Genomic DNA, 19,610 nt, shown 5'->3' on the forward strand with positions numbered 1-19,610 from the left:
ACGTGGAGGGTCGTTGGAGCATGGAATGCTTTGCCACAGGGTGTGGTTGAGGGGGAGAATGTTGCATCTTTCTATACTTTCTATGCTTTTTTTTTTTTCCATTTTCTTCTATTTTTTATTCATTCTCTGGGATGTGGGCATCTCTGGCAAGGTTGGCATTTATTGCCCATCCCTGGTTACCCTTGAGAAGGTGCTGGTTGACCTGCCTCTTGAACTGCTGGTTGTGGTTTAAGAGCATAAGAACATAAGAATTAGGAGCAGGAGTCGGCCATTCGGCCCGCTACGCCATTCAATAAGATCATGACTGATCTTCGACCTCAACTCCACTTTCCTGCACTATCACCATATCCCTTGGTTTCCTTAATATCCAAAAAATCTATCGCTCTCGGTCTCGAATGTACTCAATGACTGAGCCTCCACAGCTCTCTGGGGCAGAGAATTCCAAAGATTCACCACCCTCTGAGTGAAGAGATTTCTCCTCATCTCAGTCCTAAATGGCCGACCCCTTATCCTGAGACTGTGACCCCTGCTTCTAGACTCCCCAGCCAGGGGAAACACCCTCCCAGCATTTGCCCTGTCAAGCCCCTTAAGAATTTTATATGTTTCAATGAGATCACCTCTCATTCTTCTAAACGCTAAGGAATATAGGCCTAGCCTACTCAATCTCTCCTCGTAGGACAATCCCTCCTCAATCCCAGGAATCAGTGTAGTGAACCTTCCTTGCAGTCCCTCTAAGGCAAGTATATCCTTCCTTAGGTAAGGAGACCAAGGTAAGGTTTGATACAAAGAAACATAGAAGATAGGAGCAGGAGTAGGCCATTCGGCCCCTCAAGCCTGCTCCGCCATTCAATGAGATCATGGCTGATCATCCAAATTCAGTACCCTGTCCCTGCCTTCTCCCCTATCCCTTGATCCCTTTAGCCTTAAGAAATATATCTAACTCCTTCTTGAATATATTTAATGAATTGGCCTCTACTGCCTTCTGTGGCAGAGAATTCCACAGGTTCACCACTCTCTGAGTGAAGAAATTCCTCATCTCTGTCCTAAATGGCTTACCCCTTATCCTTAGACTGTGACCCCTGGTTCTGGACTCCCCTGCCATCGGGAACATCCTTCCTGCATTTAGTCTGTCTAGTCCTGTTAGAATTTTATAAGTTTCAATGAGATCCCCTCTCATTCTTCTAAACTCCAGCGAGTATAAGCCCAATTCACCCAATCTCTCCTCATACGTCATTCCTGCCATCCCAGGTATCAGTCTGGTGAATCTTTGCTGCACTCCCTCCATGGCAAGAACATCCTTCCTCAGATAAGGCGACCAAAACTGCACACAATACTCAAGATGTGGTCTCACCAAGGTTCTGTACAACTGCAGCAAGACACCCTTGTTCCTGTACTCGAACCCTCTCGCTACGAAGGCCTACATACCATTTGCCTTCTTAACCGCCTGCTGCACCTGCATGCTTACCTTCAGCGACTGGTGCACAAGGACACCCAGGTCTCATTGCACTTCCCCTTCTCCCAATCTATTGCCGTTCAGATAATAATCTGTCATCCTGTTTTTGCCACCAAAGTGGATAACCTCGCATTTATCCACATTATACTGCATCTGCCATATCACCCAACCTGTCCCGATCATACTGGAGTTTCTCGGCATCCCCCTCACAGCACACACGCCCACCTAGCTCTGTGTCTTCTGCAAACTTGGAGATGTTACATCTAGTTCCCTCATCTAGATCATTAATATATATTGTGAATAGCTAGGGTCCTAGGACCGATCCCTGCGGTACCCCACTAGTCACTGCTTGCCACTCGGAAAAAGACCTGTTTATTCCAACTCTTTGCTTCCTGTCTGCCAACCAGTTCTCTATCCAAGTCAGTACCTTGCCCCCAATCCCATGTGCCTTAACTTTACACGCTAATCTCTTATGCGGGACTTTATCGAAAGCCTTCTGAAAGTCCAAATACACCACCTCCACTGGTTCTCCCTTATCTATTTTACCAGTTACATCCTCAAAAAATTCCAGTAGATTAGTCAAGCACGATTTACCTTTTGTAAATCCATGTTGACTTTGTCCGATCCTGTCACTGTTTTCCAAGTGCTCTGCTATTACATCTTTTATAATGGACTCTAGCATTTTCCCCACTACCGATGTCAGGCTTACCGGTCTATAATTCCCCGTTTTCTCTCTACCAACTTTTTTGAATAGTGGGGTAACATTAGCTACCCTCCAATCCATGGGAACTGTGCCAGAGTCTATAGAATTTTGGAAGATGACCAGCAATACATCTACTATTTCTAGGGCCACTAGGATGTAGATTATCAGGCCCTGGGGATTTATCGGCCTTCAATCCTGTCAATTTCCCTATCACCATTTCCCTACAAATACTGATTTCTTTCAGTTCCTCCCTTTCATCAGACCCTATGCTCCCCGACATCTCTGGGAGGTTATTTGTGTCCTCCTTTGTGAAGACAGAACCAAAGTATATATTCAATTGGTCTGCCATTTCTTTGTTCCCCATTATAAAATCCCCTGATTCTGACTGCAAGGGACCTATGCTTGACTTCACCAATCTTTTTCTCTTCACATATCTATAGAAGCTTTTACAGTCAGTTTTTATGTTCCCTGAAAGCTTACTCTCATACTCTATTTCCCCCCTCTTAATTAATCCCTTTGTCCTCCTTTGTTGAATCCTAAACTGCTCCCAATCCTCAGGTTTACTGCTTTTTCTGGCCAATTTACATGTCCTCTCCTTGGATCTTATGCTATCCCTAATTTCCCTTGTTAGCCACGGTTGAGTCACCTTTTTTGTTTTATTTTTATGCCAAACAGGGATGAACAAATTATGTAGTTCATCCATGCGATCTTTAAATGTTTGCCATTGCCTATTCACCATCAACCCTTTGAGTAACATTCCCCAATCAGTCCTACCCAACTCGCGCCTCATACCATCGTAGTTTCCTTTATTTAAATTCAGGACCCTAGTCTCTGAGTCAAATACTTCACTCTCCATCTTAATGAAGAATTTTATCATATTATGATCGCTCCGCCCCAAGGGGCCTCACACAACAAGATTGCTAATGATTCCTTTCTCATTACATAATACCCAGTCTAAGATGGCCTGATCTCTAGTTGGTTCCTTGACATATTGGTCCAGGAAACCATGCTGTATACACTCCAGGAATTCCTCCTCCACAGTATTGTTACTAATTTGGTTAGCCCAATCTATATGTAGGTTAAAGTCACCCATGATAACTGCTGTGCCCTTATTGCGCACGTCTCTAATTTCCCATTTAATGCCATCCCCAACCTCCGCATTACTGTTTGGGGGTCTGTATACAACTCCCACTAACGTTTTTTGTCCCTTGGTATTTCTCAGTTCTATCCATACAGATTCTACATCATCAGAGCTAATATCCTTCCTTACAGTTGTGTTAATCTCCTCTTTAACCAGCAATGCTACCCCACCTCCTTTTTCTTTTTGCCTGTCTTTCCTGAATATTAAATACCCCTGGATGTTGAGTTCCCAGCCCTGGTCACCCTGGAGCCATGTTTCCGTAATCCCAATCATATCATATCCGTTTGCATCTATTTGCGCAGCTAATTCATCCACCTTATTACAAATGCTCCTCACATTAAGACACAAAGCCTTCGGGCTTGTTTTTTTTAACACTCTTGGACCTTTTAGAATTATTATTTACTGTGGCCATGTTTGATTTAAATCCTTGATTACACTGACTGCCACTTTAGCTTTTCTCCTTCCTGTCTTTTGCTTCTATCCTTGTTTCCCTTTCCTCTGTCTCCCTGCACAGGTTCCCAACCCCCTGCCATTTTAGTTTAAACCCTCCCCCTGAGCACCAGCAAACACTCCCCCAGGACATCGGTCCCAGTCCTGCCCAGGTGCAAACCGTCCGTTTTGTACTGGTCCCACCTCCCCCATAACCGGTTCCAATGTCCCAGGAATTTGAATCCCTCCCCCTTACACCATTCCTCTAGCCATGTATTCATCTGAAATATCCTTCTATTTCTACTCTGACTAGCACGTGGCACTGGTAGCAATCCTGAGATTACTACCTTTGAGGTCCTATTTTTTAATTTACCTCCTAATTCCCTATATTCAGCTTTTAGGACCTCATCCCGGTTTTTACCTATATCGTTGCTACCTATATGCAGCACGACAACTGGCTGTTCACCCTCCCCTTCCAAAATGCTTTGTAGCCGCTCCGAGACATCCTTGACCCTTGCACCAGGGAGGCAACATACCATCCTGGAGTCTCGTTTGCGGCCGCAGAAACGCCTATCTATTCCCCTTACAATAGAATCCCCTATCACTATAGCTCTCCCACTCTTTTTCCTCCCGTCCTGTGCAGCAGAACCACCCACGGTGCCAGGAAGTTGGCTGCTGCTGCCTTCCCCTGATAAGCCATCTCCCTCACCAATATCCAAAGCGGTATATCTGTTTGAGAGGGGGATGGTCACAGGGGACCCCTGCACTACCTGCCTGCGCTTACTACTCTGCCTGGTGGCCAGCCATTCTCTTCCTGCCTGTGCAGCCTTTACCTGCGGTGTGACCAACTCCCTAAACGTGCTATCCACGACGTCCTCAGCATCGCGAATGCTCCAGTATGTATCCACTCACAGCTCCAGCGCCGCAATGCGGTCTGTCAGTAGCTGGAGCTGGATACACATCCCGCACACACACGGTAGCTTGCTAGGCCATGTCAGAGGGCAGTTAAGAATCAACCATGTTGGTGCGAGACTGGAGTCACGTATAGGCCCAGACCGGGTAAGGACGGCAGGTTTCCTTCCCTGAAGGACATTAGGGAACCAGTTGGGATTTTACAAGGCTTCTTGGTCACTTCTCAAACTGCTGTGATGGGGATTTTGAACTCACGTTCAAGGCCTCTGGATTAATAGTCCAGTAACACGACCACTACACTACCATACCCCACTGCGAGACGAGCCTGCCAGTCCAGTTTAATCAGAGTACGACGACCGTCACTCTTCCTCTGGTGATTTAGGACGACTGGAACTGATCCAGAGTTTGACTGGAGTATCTGAATAACCATCAAGGTCAGGATTTCAATCCAATACGTTGGAGGCTGAACAAGTTTCTTAAAAAAACGCGTGTTAAATTACTGCAAAGATTTCACTGTTTATTGACATACGGCAGGAGCTGGGACTTTTCTCAGTGTCATACAATTACATAGATTTTACAGCACAGAAACAGGCCATTCGGCCAAACAGGTCCATGCTGGTGTTCATGCTCCACGTGACCCTCCTCTCTCTCTATGTACCTCATCTCTATATCCTTCGACTCCTTTCTCCCGCATGTGCTTATCTAGCTTCCCCATAAAGGCATCTATGCTACATTCGCCTCAACTACTGTGGTCGCGAGTTCCACATCCTAACTACTCTCTGGGTAAAGAAGTTTCTCCTGAATTCCCTATTGGATTTATTAGTGACTATCTTATATTTATAGCCCCTAGTTTTGGTCTCCTCCACAAGTGGAAACATTCTCTCTACATCGACCTTCTCAAACCCCTGCATAATTTTAATGGTGTGGAGATGCCGGAGTTGGACTGGGGTGGACAAATGCAAGAAGTCACACAACACCAGGTTATAGTCCAACAGCTTTATTTGAAATCACAAGCTTTCGGAGCGCTGCTCCTTCGTCAGGTGAAGTGGAGGAATGCATAAAGACACAGCTTATATAGTCAGAGAATAATGTCAGATGTTTACAGGTAATCTTTCCAACTGCCATTTATCACACCTCGGCAGAGAGATAATCACAGCAATCAAATGTGTGAATGGTGTCCAAACAGGTCAGTCAGGAAAACATTACATCAAAGAACAATGAGGTGTGGTCACAAGGGGTCAAATATTGCAGATGCTGGGGTCTGTATGAAAAACAATAAAACAGACAAAAAACATTTTTTTTGCTGGAAATCACAGCAGGTCCGGCCGCATCTGTGTGGAGAGAACAAGCCAATGTCGACTCGAGTCTGGATGACCCTGCGTCAGGTGGGGTTACATGTAGCATGACATGAATCCAAGATCCCGGTTGAGGCCGTCCTCATGGGTGCGGAACTTGGCTATCAGTTTTTGCTCGATGATTTTGCGTTGTGGGTCTCGAAGGCCGCCTTGGAGAATGCTTACCCGAAGATCGGACATTCAGCCTCCGATCTTCGGGTAAGCATTCTCCAAGGCGGCCTTCGAGACACACGACGCAAAATCGTCGAGCAAAAACTGATAGCCAAGTTCCGCACCCATGAGGACGGCCTCAACCGAGATCTTGGGTTCATGTCACGCTACATGTAACCCCACCTGATGCAGGGTCATCCAGACTCGAGTCGACATTGGCTTGTTCTCTCTACACAGATGCGGCCGGACCTGTGAGTTCCAGCAAAAAAAAGTTTTGTGTCTGTTTTATTGTTTTTCATACAGACCCCAGCAGCTGCAATATTTGACCCCTTGTGGCCCCACCTCATTGTTCTTTGATGTAATGTTTTCCTGACTGACCTGTTCGGACACCATTCACACCTTTGATTGCTGTGATTATCTCTCTGCCGAGGTGTGATAAATGGCAGTTGGAAAGATTACCTGTAAACATCTGGCATTATTCTCTGACTATATAAGCTGTGTCTTTATGCATTCCTCCACTTCACCTGACGAAGGAGCAGCGCTCCGAAAAGCTTGTGATTTCAAATAAAGCTGTTGGACTATAACCTGGTGTTGTGTGACTTCTTGCATAATTTTAAAGTCCTCTATTAGGTCACCCCCTCAGTCTTCTCTTTTCTAGAGAAAAGAGCCCCAGCCTGTTCAGTTTTTCCTGATAGTTATAACCTCTCAGTTCTGGTATCATCTTTGTGGATCTTTTTTGCACCTTCTCCAGTGCCTCTGTACCCTTTTTGTAATATGGAGACCAGAACTGTGCACGGTACTCCAAGTGTCCATGCCGGTGTTCATGCTCCATGTAATGTATACAACATTGAAGGGACTACTTTGTTTTGCGGATGTACATCCTTAGTTGCGAGCGTATATAACAGACGCGTATCGATTTGTACAGTCAGTGCCGAAGTTCCAGTTAACCAGTAAAGATCATTTGAAGTTACTCTCAGTCTCTGCTGCTTTATTATTTTATGTAGTTGTGTATAGCGGTACAAACACAACAAATTGGCGATGAGAATTATGAACCTACGTCTTCCTATTCTGGCATCGCATCCAGAGGACACCGAAACTTGGAAGAAAGGAGCGAGAAGGCAGAGAAAACGGAGCACGCTTGCTAAGCTAGGCAGGGGATACGTAAGTCAAGTGAAAAGTGCACAGTGACTTGCATGACGCTAGCTAACTAGTAAAGAAAGAAAAACAGGTTTGGAAAAAAAAAATGGCGATGATTGGCACTATTGCAGCATTTGATAGCAGCATTGAAGACTGGGCAACTTACATTGAAAGAGTGGAGTTGTACTGTGAGGCTAACAGAGTGGAGGTAGAAAAGAAAGCCACTGTTTTGCTGAGTGTTATGGGCACAAAGACATATGGGCTGCTACGTAGTTTATTAACCCCTGAAAAGCCAGCAAACAAAACATTCAAACAAATAGTGGACACACTCCAAGACCATTTAAGCCCCAAACCACTGCTCATAGCTGAAAGATTTAAATTCCATAAACGCAACCAGAGCAAAAATGAAAGCATTTCTGAATATTTGGCAAAGTTGCGCAAATTATCAGAACATTGCCAATTTGGAGTGGGCTTATCAGACGCATTGAGGGACAGATTTGTGTGTGGCATGCAAAGTGAAAGCACACAAAAGAAGCTCCTGTCTGAAAAAGACCTCACATTGGAGAAGGCTCTGAGTATCGCAATATCAATGGAAGCAGCAGCACGTGGCGCTTTAGAAATTCAACAAAAATCCCTGGAATATTCAACTAATAAAATGTCACTGAAACAAGAAAAGAAATGTTATCACTGTGGCAAAATGTCACATGACCACAATGACTGTTGGCTTAAAGACAAAGACTGCAGACAATGTGGCAGACAAGGGCACATTGAAAGAGTCTGCAAAGCAAATAAGAAGCCAAAAACTGATACAATACAGAGTAACAAGAAGGTACATCAAGTGACTGAAAACAAGAAACCTTTCAAAGAAAGATACAAGAAGGTACACCACATGACTGGAAACAGTTCAGATAAAAAAAAAGTGACAGACTCAGAGGAAGAGGATTTGGCTTGTCTGAAACTACACAGTATGAAAGACAGAGGATCACAGAATAATATGAATTACTCCAGAAGTGGCAGGAGTTAGGTTGAAAATGGAGTTGGACACAGGCTCAGCTTTAACAGTGATCTCTGTACATGACTACAAACGACTGTTTTCACACGTACTGCTAAGGCCAACTAAAATACTGTTAAAGACATACACAGGACAAAGAGTGTGCCCCAACGGTAAAATAAAAGTGACAGTGACATACAAAGAAAAAAAAATACCGCAATTGAACCTCTATGCACTGAAAAATGGAGGACCACCATTGCTGGGACGTGAATGGTTCAGGAAAATACAGTTGGATTGGCACACCATCCAAGCACTGTTTGTGTCAGCAAAGGAGGACAGCAATGCCACTCCTGAGAGACTGTCACAAATACTCTCTGACTCTCAGGAAGTGTTCAAGAAGGGAATAGGAACACTTAAGGGCATGAAAGCAAAAATTAAGATTGAGGAGAATGCAAATCCAAAGTTCCACAAGGCCAGACCAGTGCCTTATGCAATTTGCCCTTCAGTAGAAGCAGAGCTGGAGAACTTGGAGCAGTTAGGGGTCCTGTCCAAGGTGGATTGGAGTGAATGGGCCACACCTATAGTTCCAGTGATGAAGAAAACCTCCAGCACAAAACCAGAAAAGCCAAGAAAAGTGCGCATCTGCGGAGACTTTAAAGTGACTGTTAACCCAGTCCTCCACACAGTACAGTACCCATTGCCTCGCATTGAGGACATCTTTGCTTCCCTGTCAAGAGGGGAACGCTTCACAAAGATTGACTTGGCCCAGGCCTATCTCCAAATGGAAATTGATGATGCATCAAAGAAGCACCTGACAATAAATACGCACAAAGGCCTTTACCAGTACAATCGGCTGGTATTCGGAATAGCATCAGCTCCTGCAATCTGGCAAAGGGCAATGGACCAAGTCCTGCAGGGGATCCCAGGTACTCAGTGTTATCTTGATGACATCATCATTACTGGCAAGAATGACAACGACCACCTTTCCAACCTCGAACAGGTGCTCATCAGGTTACGGGAGTATGGGCTCCGAGCGAACCGAGACAAGTGTGAGTTTTTCAAAAAGGAAATCTCATACTGTGGACATGTGATTGACAAGGACGGTTTACACAAGTCTCCAGACAAGATTGAAGCTGTGATTAATGCACCAACACCTGAAAATGTGTCTCAGTTGAGATCATATCTTGGACTGGTGAACTACTATCACAAGTTCTTGCCCAACCTATCCACAGTGTTACATCCACTAAATGCACTGCTACAGACAGGTTCACAATGGAAGTGGAGTGATAGCTGTGAACAAGCTTTTCAAGCGAGTAAAAGACTCATTACTTCAGAAGAGGTGCTAGCTCACTTTGACCCATCCTTACCTATTCGACTGGCATGTGATGCTTCACCCCATGGCATTGGTGCCATGTTGTCACATAAGTTCCCAGACGGCTCAGAAAGACCAATAGCCTTTGCCTCAAGATCATTGACTACAGCTGAACGCAATTATGCACAGATTGACCGAGAGGCCCTCAGCCTTGTGTGGGGAGTCAAGAAATTCAACCACTACTTGTATGGTCAACAGTTTACACTGTTAACTGACCACCAGCCTCTCATTTCAATCTTCAACCCAAGGAAGGGCATTCCAGTGATGACGGCACAACGGCTGCAGCGATGGTCACTCTTCCTAGGGGCTCACCTGTATGACATTGAATACAAGGGGACCAAGCAACATGGCAACGCTGATGGGTTGTCACGTTTACCACTGCCGACCTCAGAGAGAACTACAACAGTTGACTCAGCAGAGGTATTTCACACAACAATAGTTGAGCAGCTACCAGTGACAAACTCCCTCATTGAAAGAGAAACACGCAATGACCCTACATTGTCAAAAGTTTATGACATCACTGTGAAGGGATGGCCAGCGCATGGTGACTTATTGTTTCCAGCATTCTCAGCTAGGAGGGAGCCGTTATCAGTGTGTCGGGGAACACTGATGTGCGGCTCACGAGTTGTGATTCCTCCCAAGCTTCGTAACCGAGTGCTAGATGAACTGCATGAAGGCCACTTAGGTACGGTAAAGATGAAAAGCCTTGCCCGTGGATACGTGTGGTGGCCGGGAATTGACAAACAGATCGAGGACCTGACAAAGAGCTGCTCAGGATGTCAAAAGATCCAGAACGCACCACCACAAGCCCCTCTCCATCCATGGGAATGGCCCTCATCACCATGGCAACGTGTGCACATCGACTTTGCTGGACCGTTCATGGACTCCATGTTCTTGATTGCAATCGATGCACATTCCAAATGGCCCGAGGTCATTAAAATGAAATTAGCCACATCTGAAAAGACCATTTCCGTTCTGAGGACCATGTTCGCTAGAAATGGCCTACCAGAACAAATCTGCACAGACAATGGACGACAATTTGTCTCTGACGAATTCCAAGGTTTCATGAGGAAAAATGGAATCAAGCACTACACATCTGCCCCGTACCATCCAGCTACAAATGGCTTGGCAGAAAGATTCGTACAGACTTTCAAGAAGGCCATCAAAGCAATGTACAGCGAGAATCTACCACTGCAACACAAGATAAACAATTTCCTCTTTGCTTATCGGAACGCAGTACACGCAGCCACTAATCAGACTCCAGCGATGATGTTTCTGAACAGGAACCTGAGATCTTGCATGGACCTTCTTAAACCGAATGTACGTCGTGATGTAGAGAACAAACAGTTCAAACATTTGAATGCTACGCCAACAAGAAGCTTCAGTGTGGGACAGTCAGTGCTTGCTCGTGATTTCTGGACGGAAAAGTGGCAACCAGGGACGATATCCACAAGCGAGGGACCACTGATGTATACTGTGGATGTGGGAGAGTACGTTTTGAGACGTCATGTGGACCAAATTCTGGATGTTCAGGTGGAAAACACCCCTATACCTCGCCCAGACTCACCTGACATGGAAACAGACACTCCTGATTCATCAGCATCAGCACCAGCCTCATCCACAGCTGAGAGCTCTACCTGTGCTGATAGCTCACCTGATGCACCTGTACCTGTACAGTCTCATTCCCCAAAGCAAAAGAGCCTGGAGAGACGTTACCCAGAGAGGCAGAGGAGGCCTCCCCAGAGACTTGACTTGTAAAAGGGCTGTTGACAAAATAAAATGTTATGTTGGAATTTGAATTTTGTTACTTTTAAGAAAACAAAAAGGTTACTGTAAAGACAGGCTCTGTATGTTAATTATAGAAATTTTGCATTAATATACTATTAAACTAAAGGGGGAGGAAGTGTAATGTATACAACATTGAAGGGACTACTTTGTTTTGCGGATGTACATCCTTAGTTGCGAGCGTTTATAACAGACGTGTATCGATTTGTACAGTCAGTGCCGAAGTTCCAGTTACCCAGTAAAGATCACTTGAAGTTACTCTCAGTCTCTGCTGCTTTATTATTTTATGTAGTTGTGTATAGCGGTACAAACACAACACTCCAGATGAGCCTCCTCCCACTCTACATACCTCATCTCACCCAATCAGCGCATCTTTTCTGCCCGCAGGTGTTTAGCTTCCTCTTAAATGCATCTATGTTATTCGCCTCAACCATTCCACAAGTGCCACCTTCTCACCAGTCTATTATAAATCGACTCGTTCTATTTTACTCACGCCTTCTCAGTTCCGTAGCTCCTGTAGTCTACCGCGGCGGAGATCCCGACCACCAGCGCAGGGAAGCAGTAACCGCAGAGGTAATAGTATTTCTTCCTGGAGTACTCGCTCTCAAAGACCTCGACCAGCATGAGGTAGAGATGGACTCCTTCCAGACACATCCAGGAGAAGGCCGCCAGGAAGAAGAAGTGAAGGAAGCCGGCGATTATTGGGCAGACGATCTGAAAGAGAAAGACAAAGCGAGTGACATCAGGACCTGCAACGTTGGGAAAAATTGGTATTTCAATCAGATTTAGGACTGAAGCATTAGGGGAAGGAATAGGATTAGGACTGGGAGCGGATTGAGCGTGGGATTGGAACTCGGCCCTCGATTGGGACTGAGACCAGGATTGGGGCTAAGGCTAGAATTGAGACTGAGGCTGGGATTGGGGACTGGAATTGGGACTGAAGCTGAGATTTAAACTGGGCCCGAGGCTGGGACTGGGGCTGGGACTGGGCCTAGGCCCGAGGCTGGGACTGGGCCCGAGGCTGGGACTGGGGCTGAGGCTGGGACTGGGGCTGAGGCTGGGCCTAGGCCCGAGGCTGGGACTGGGGTTGAGGCTGGGACTGGGGCTGAGCCTAGGCCCGAGGCTGGGACTGGGGCTGAGGCTGGGACTGGGGCTGAGGCTGGGACTGGGGCTGAGGCTGGGCCTAGGCCCGAGGCTGGGACTGGGGTCGAGGCTGGGACTGGGGCTGAGGCTGGGCCTGGGGCCGAGGCTGGGACTGGGGCCGAGGCTGGGACTGGGGCCGAGGCTGGGACTGGGGCCGAGGCTGGGCCTAGGCCCGAGGCTGGGATCGAGGCTGGGACTGGGCCTGAGGCCGAGGCTGGGACTGGGGCCGAGGCTGGGACTGGGGCTGAGGCTGGGCCTGAGGCTGGGGCTGGGCCTGAGGCCGAGGCTGGGACTGGGGCTGAGGCTGGGAAACTCCTGGGGGAAAATAACACTTTTCAAAACGGGTGCAATTTTGGGCGCAATTTGTGCTGGAATTGCCGTTTGGGCCCAAAGCGGTAACTCTACCTCCGATATTTATACTGTGCCAATCCTGGTTTGGACCTAGGTATTGTACTTCCAGCTTTCCCACCGCCACCAACATCTTTAGCCATGTAAAGTGAGGAATTACCTTCGGCGGTAATCGTGGGCAAACGGTTAATACATTTTTTTCTGCCCAACATTTTAGTGGAGGTGTTCTCCATTTAAAATGATGGTAATTTATACGTTGGTTGCGACAAGCTTAGTGGTTAGCATTCCCGGCTCTAATTCGGAAGGTGCAGGGCTCGAACCCCACCCCAGAGAATGAATCCCGGCGAGAGGAGACCGATTCTGTGGCTCTGCAAACTATTTTAAAAATCGCGGCCCCTTTACAAACAGCGGGGAGCCCGCCTCCGATATTTAACTGAGACCGAAAGCCTACCTGCAATATTTAAATGAGACTATAAATCCGCCTCCAATATTTAAATGAGTCTATAAGTCTACCTCCAATATTTAAATTAGACTATAAGTCCGCCTCCAATATTTAAACGAGACTATAAGCCCGCCTCCAATTTTTAAATGAGCGTATAAGCCCGCCTCCAATATTTAAATGCAACTAGAAGTCCGCCTCCAATATTTAATGAGCTTATAAGTCCGCCTCCAATATTTAAATGAGACTAGAAGTCCGCCTCCAATATTTAATGAGCTTATAAGTCCGCCTCCAAATAATTAAATGAGACTAGAAGTCCGCCTCCAATATTTAATGAGCTTATAAGTCCGCCTCCAATATTTAAATGAGGCAAGTCCGCCTCCAGTATTTAAATGAGACTAGAAGCCCGCCTCCAATATTTAAATGAGGCAAGTCCGCCTCCGGTATTTAAATGAGACTAGAAGTCCACCTCCAATATTTAAATGAGAAGATAAATCCGCCTCCAATGAGGCCACAAGACTGAGCACGCCACGGGCACAGCTCCTGCTTTATGGAAGTTTAACTCCACCAGAGAAATGTCCCAATTCTGCGGAAGCAAAGATCAAGACCTACCTTCTGAGACTCCTAGCACCAAAATGAAGTCACACAAAGCGGTGGAAGGTCCCTGGGACATACAGACTTGAATAGCAAAGAACAACAAGAGTATGTTTAGGATAGACACCCAGGGTGAGGAACTTGTCAAGGTTAGTTTGATGAATTCTACGGATCAAGAGCTCAGACGAACATTTAGCATCAAGTATTCCTGATCAATCTAACGGTGACGGAGCCTGTTTGTAGGCAGCCTCGTGAATCGGCCACCCACAAACTAACTGCCGCAGAACAAAGGAACCTTCCATCAAAAGTGCCAGGGACACAGATGGACGATGCTATTTTCAATACCGAGTTACCCTATTTAAAATCATATCAAAGCAAAGATGTCGTCGTTTTGCTGCAGATATGTGACTGTAAGTAATGACGTGTGAGACAACAGATTCCCGGGCTTTTACTGAGCGTGCAAACAGATAGATTTGCCAAGATACATCAGAGATCCTGGTCACTGCCGAGCCAAGCACAGTGACGTAAGAAAACTACTCGGCACTTGGTCTGAGTATTAAACAAGGCTTTAATCAACTGGTTTTCAACATGGAGATCTAGTTGTGTCCTTCACTAGTTCCTGTTAAAGAATGTCCTGAGCAAGCTGGGCCCATGCCTGAGTATTTATACTCTCCCTGGACAGCGCCACCAGCAGGCCGCCCAGTATTACTTCATAGGTCATTTCCACATGAATGACAAGATTCATGTCACACAGTGTTTGGTGTAACACTCTGTACCTGTCTAACTGCATATCGCAGGGCTTTCTGTTGAGCACTGCCATTCTTCTAGGTTTGGATGCATGCAGGGAAACCATTCACACCATACGAGGCTAGCTTTGATACAACAGAGTGCCGATTGTTCACCTGTACCCCATAGGTACTCTACACCGCATTGATTGGCAGTGGCTACCTTAGGCCCAATGGATGGTGACATGAATCAATTATTCATGAAAGAAAGACTTATGAAATAATACTGAGCAGCCTACGGGTGGCGCTGTCCAGGGAGAGTATAAATACTCGGGCACGGGCCCAGCTTGCACAGCACATTCTTAACAGGAACTACTGAAGGACACAACTAGACCTCCATGTTGGAAAACAGTTGATTAAAGCTTTGTTTAACGCTTAGACCAAGTGCCTAGTAGTTTTCTTACGTCAGATGGGTTGTGACTAATCTAGATCTAATGGACTATAGAGTGCCAATTGTTCACCTGTACTCCATAGGTTGCCAATTGTTATTCTACATCCCATGGATTGCCAGTGACTATCCTAGATAGCATAAAATGGCTATGGATACTCTAGATCCCGTTGATTGGCAATGGCTACCTTAGAACTCATGGATAGGTTGTGACTAACTAAGACCCAATGGATTGGTTGCGTGACTACGCTAGACCCAATGGATTGGTTGAGTGACTACGCTAGACCCCATGGATTGGTTGAGTGACTACGCTAGACCCAATGGATTGGTTGAGTGACTACGCTAGACCCAATGGATTGGTTGAGTGACTACGCTAGACCCCATGGATTGGTTGAGTGACTACGCTAGACCCAATGGATTGGTTGAGTGACTACGCTAGACCCAATGGATTGGTTGAGTGACTACGCTAGACCCCATGGATTGGTTGAGTGACTACGCTAGACCCAATGGATTGGTTGAGTGACTTCGCTAGACCCAATGGATTGGTTGAGTGACTACGCTAGACCCAATGGATTGGTTAAGTGACTACGCTAGACCCAATGGATTGGTTGAGTGACTACGCTAGACCCCATGGATTGGTTGAGTGACTACGCTAGACCCAATGGATTGGTTGAGTGACTACGCTAGACCCAATGGATTGGTTGAGTGACTACGCCAGACCCAATGGATTGGTTGAGACTATTCAGGGATGTGAAAAACTGGGGACACACATCAAAGGCACTGGGAAGACTTACACCGGTTGTAGTTATTGCTGAATTTCCGTCAGTGGAAAGGATTCTAATTGGGTAATACATACGTACGTTCAGTGTCTCAAAGATGGTGTCTAAACTGGTGAGATTCCATCACCCTTCTACTGACCCGTACCCAACCTTGCTAATAAAACCTTAACCCCCCATCACTGACTGACCCTTCCCTTAAACCTGGGGATTGACGGTACCCACCTGGTATTGGGTTTTATTGATGCCGATTAGGAAGATGAGTTCTGCGATGAAGAGGTTGATGCAGAGGTTCTTGTGAATGGTGTTGCGGTCAGTCTGAATCCCTCGGAGGAAGCAAAACGTGGAGATACAGATGGTGAGGCAGACCATCGATATGACGATGCCCACCCAGGTGATGACGGACAGCAGCAGCCTGTGCATGCGGTCTTCGTACTGACGGGAAAGGAGAAACCCGGTGAAAGAAATCAACACAGCACCAAATACGACACAAGTGACAGCGAGGCTCACAGAGCGAGAAACGGAGAGCGGTTCCGAAACAGGACACGTCCGTCCAGGCTGTTACATCATTTCTTTTCTGCTCTCTGCCCAATCCCCACAATACAACCCTTTGTTGCTCCTTGAACCTGCCCTTCAGTAAGTTGGACAGCACGCATACATTGGTTCCTCCCCCAATCTAGGACTCTGAGGACCAAGTGTAGCAACCCACTGCCACCTAACTGGGACCAGTTGTCTCAGTATAGACGGACGGTGGATCCTGGAACCTGTCTGATCCCTCTGGCTCAGCACCACGCTGGCTAGCGCACTTATCAACTGAACTAAAAGGACCACTCCCAGTATTCCTGTTTAAACATAAGAAATAGGAGCAGGAGTAGGCCATACGGCCCCTCGAGCCTGCTCTGCCATTCAATAAGATCATGGCTGATCATCGACCTCAACTCCACTTCCCGCCGGATCCCCATATCCCTCGATTCCCCTAGAGTCCAAAAATCTATCGATCTCAGCCTTGAATATACTCAAAGGCTCAGCATCCACAGCCCTCTGGGGCAGAGAATTCCAAAGATTCACAACCTTCAGTGAAGAAATTCCTCCTCATCTCAGTCTTAAATGGCCGACCCCTTATCCTGAGACTGTGCCCCCTGGTTCTAGACACTCCAGCCAGGGGGAAACAACCTCTCAGCATCTACCCTGTCAATCCCCCTCAGAATGTTGTATGTTTCAATGAGATCACCTCTCATTCTTCTAACTCCAGAGAGTATCGGCCCATTCTACACAATCTCTCATCATAGGACAGCCCTCTCATCCCAGGAATCAATCTAGTGAACCTTCGTTGCACCATCTCCAAGGCAAGTATATCCCTCCTTAGATAAGGAGACCAAAACTGTGCACAGTACTCCAGGTGTGGTCTCACCAAGTTTGTGAAAAGACCATATAAAGTGATGAGTCCATTTCCGAATCTCTTGAAAGCTATTTTATTCCCATCCCCCTCAATCCATGCCATGTACAACCAACGGGTGGGCACAGAACCTGCCCCTGTACTCAAGTAAAGCTGCTCTGTAACTGGTGGTGAGGTCAGAACGGCCTTGGGTTGGGGAATAATGAGCATGAATCTGTGCTCCTCACACAGTGCATTCAAAGGCCAATGCCCGGTGCCAGTTCAAACCATGGACTGTGGCAATTTACGCCAACAATCGCGAGGAACCCATAGTGAGTGCACACTGAAGAGAGACCAGACTAATTCCATGTGACAAGAGAAGACTAGTCCAACGCCAAGTGATAAAAGGGGTCCAACCCAACTCCAGGATTAGAGAGAGACCGGCTCCACACCTGGAGTCAGAGAGAGAGAGACCGGCTCCACACCTGGAGTCAGAGAGAGAGAGACCGGCTCCACACCTGGAGTCAGAGAGAGAGAGACCGGCTCCACACCTGGAGTCAGAGAGAGAGAGACCGGCTCCACACCTGGAGTCAGAGAGAGACCGGCTCCACACCTGGAGTCAGAGAGAGAGAGACCGGCTCCACACCTGGAGTCAGAGAGAGAGAGACCGGCTCCACACCTGGAGTCAGAGAGAGAGACCGGCTCCACACCTGGAGTCAGAGAGAGAGAGACCGGCTCCACACTTGGAGTCTGAGAGAGAGAGACCGGCTCCACACCTGGAGTCAGAGAGAGAGAGACCGGCTCCACACCTAGAGTCAGAGAGAGAGAGAGAGAGAGAGAGAGAGAGAGAGAGACCGTCTCCACACCTGGAGTCAGAGAGAGAGAGACCGGCTCCACACCTGGAGTCAGAGAGAGAGAGACCGGCTGCAGACCTGGAGTCAGAGAGAGAGAGAGACCGGCTCCACACCTGGAGTCAGAGAGAGAGAGAGACCGGCTCCACACCTGGAGTCAGAGAGAGAGAGAGACCGGCTCCACACCTGGAGTCAGAGAGAGAGACCGGCTCCACACCTGGAGTCAGAGAGAGAGAGAGAGACCGGCTCCACACCTGGAGTCAGAGAGAGAGAGACCGGCTCCACACCTGGAGTCAGAGAGAGAGAGACCGGCTCCACACCTGGAGTCAGAGAGAGAGAGACCGGCTCCACACCTGGAGTCAGAGAGAGAGAGACCGGCTCCACACCTGGAGTCAGAGAGAGAGACCGGCTCCACACCTGGAGTCAGAGAGAGAGAGAGAGACCGGCTCCACACCTGGAGTCAGAGAGAGAGAGAGAGAGAGACCGGCTCCACACCTGGAGTCAGAGAGAGAGAGACCGGCTCCACACCTGGAGTCAGAGAGAGAGAGACCGGCTCCACACCTGGAGTCAGAGAGAGAGACCGGCTCCACACCTGGAGTCAGAGAGAGAGACCGGCTCCACACCTGGAGTCAGAGAGAGAGAGAGAGAGAGACCGGCTCCACACCTGGAGTCAGAGAGAGAGAGACCGGCTCCACACCTGGAGTCAGAGAGAGAGACCGGCTCCACACCTGGAGTCAGAGAGAGAGAGACCGGCTCCACACCTGGAGTCAGAGAGAGAGACCGGCTCCACACCTGGAGTCAGAGAGAGAGAGACCGGCTCCACACCTGGGGCGTGAAATTGGGTATTGCCCCGCTTGGGGCGCTAGAATTGGCGGTGCGCAAAATCTATCGCCAGGCGCAGCTCATCGCCACCTCGAGCGATATTGGGTTGCATCGCCCCTAAAGGTGATTGCGGCGTAAAATCAGGCGCTGCATGGGACTCCTAAGGCGCTAACCTGGCGGCGCTACTCAATATCTGGGCGGCCGGGTGCAGCGCAGGTGCTGTCAATAATCGATGACCACGAGACATGCTGGCGCCGGCCAGCTCTTAAAGGGGCGGGTCATTTAGGATCAGCAGCCACACTCTGCGCCTTGTAGGCCTCAAAATCGGCACTGTGCTTTCTGTGGCATTACAAACTTTGACCAGATGGAGCGGGTGAGGCAGAGAGCGGAACGCTTTAGCAATGGGGCATTGGATGCTTTGGTTGGCGCAGTGGAGCGCCGGCGAGCAGTGTTGTACCCTGACAATGGCAGGAGGCCTCATCAGAACGAGTACCGCAGAGCTTGGAGGGAAGTTTCGCAAACAGTCAAATCCAGCAGCGTGGTGGCCAGGACTCCTGTGCAATGCAGGAAGAAGTTCAACGATCTCACTCGGGTCGTTAGGGTGAGTGGCTTTTTGGCAATCTTCTTCATCCCTCCATCTGCACCTGAATTTATGGCCAGA

General features: G+C 47.7%; 1 protein-coding gene across 2 annotated transcripts in view; it reads right to left on the reverse strand.

Annotated features, from left to right (window-relative positions):
* Positions 1-19,610, reverse strand: part of LOC147097600 (adhesion G protein-coupled receptor L1-like) — a 410,191-nt gene that overhangs the window by 97,888 nt on the left and 292,693 nt on the right. For both annotated transcript variants that reach the window (XM_085971570.1, XM_085971569.1), the window contains exons 12-13: positions 16,127-16,336; positions 11,922-12,142 (exon numbers count right to left, since the gene is read on the reverse strand). In XM_085971570.1, coding sequence (XP_085827696.1) covers positions 11,922-12,142; positions 16,127-16,336 — 431 coding nt within the window. The remainder of the gene's footprint in view (positions 1-11,921; positions 12,143-16,126; positions 16,337-19,610) is intronic.

This window comes from Somniosus microcephalus, chromosome 31 (genome assembly GCF_052327205.1).
Source record: "Somniosus microcephalus isolate GS21.2 chromosome 31, FLI_Smic_1.0, whole genome shotgun sequence".
In the NCBI taxonomy this organism is placed as follows: Eukaryota; Metazoa; Chordata; class Chondrichthyes; order Squaliformes; family Somniosidae; genus Somniosus; species Somniosus microcephalus.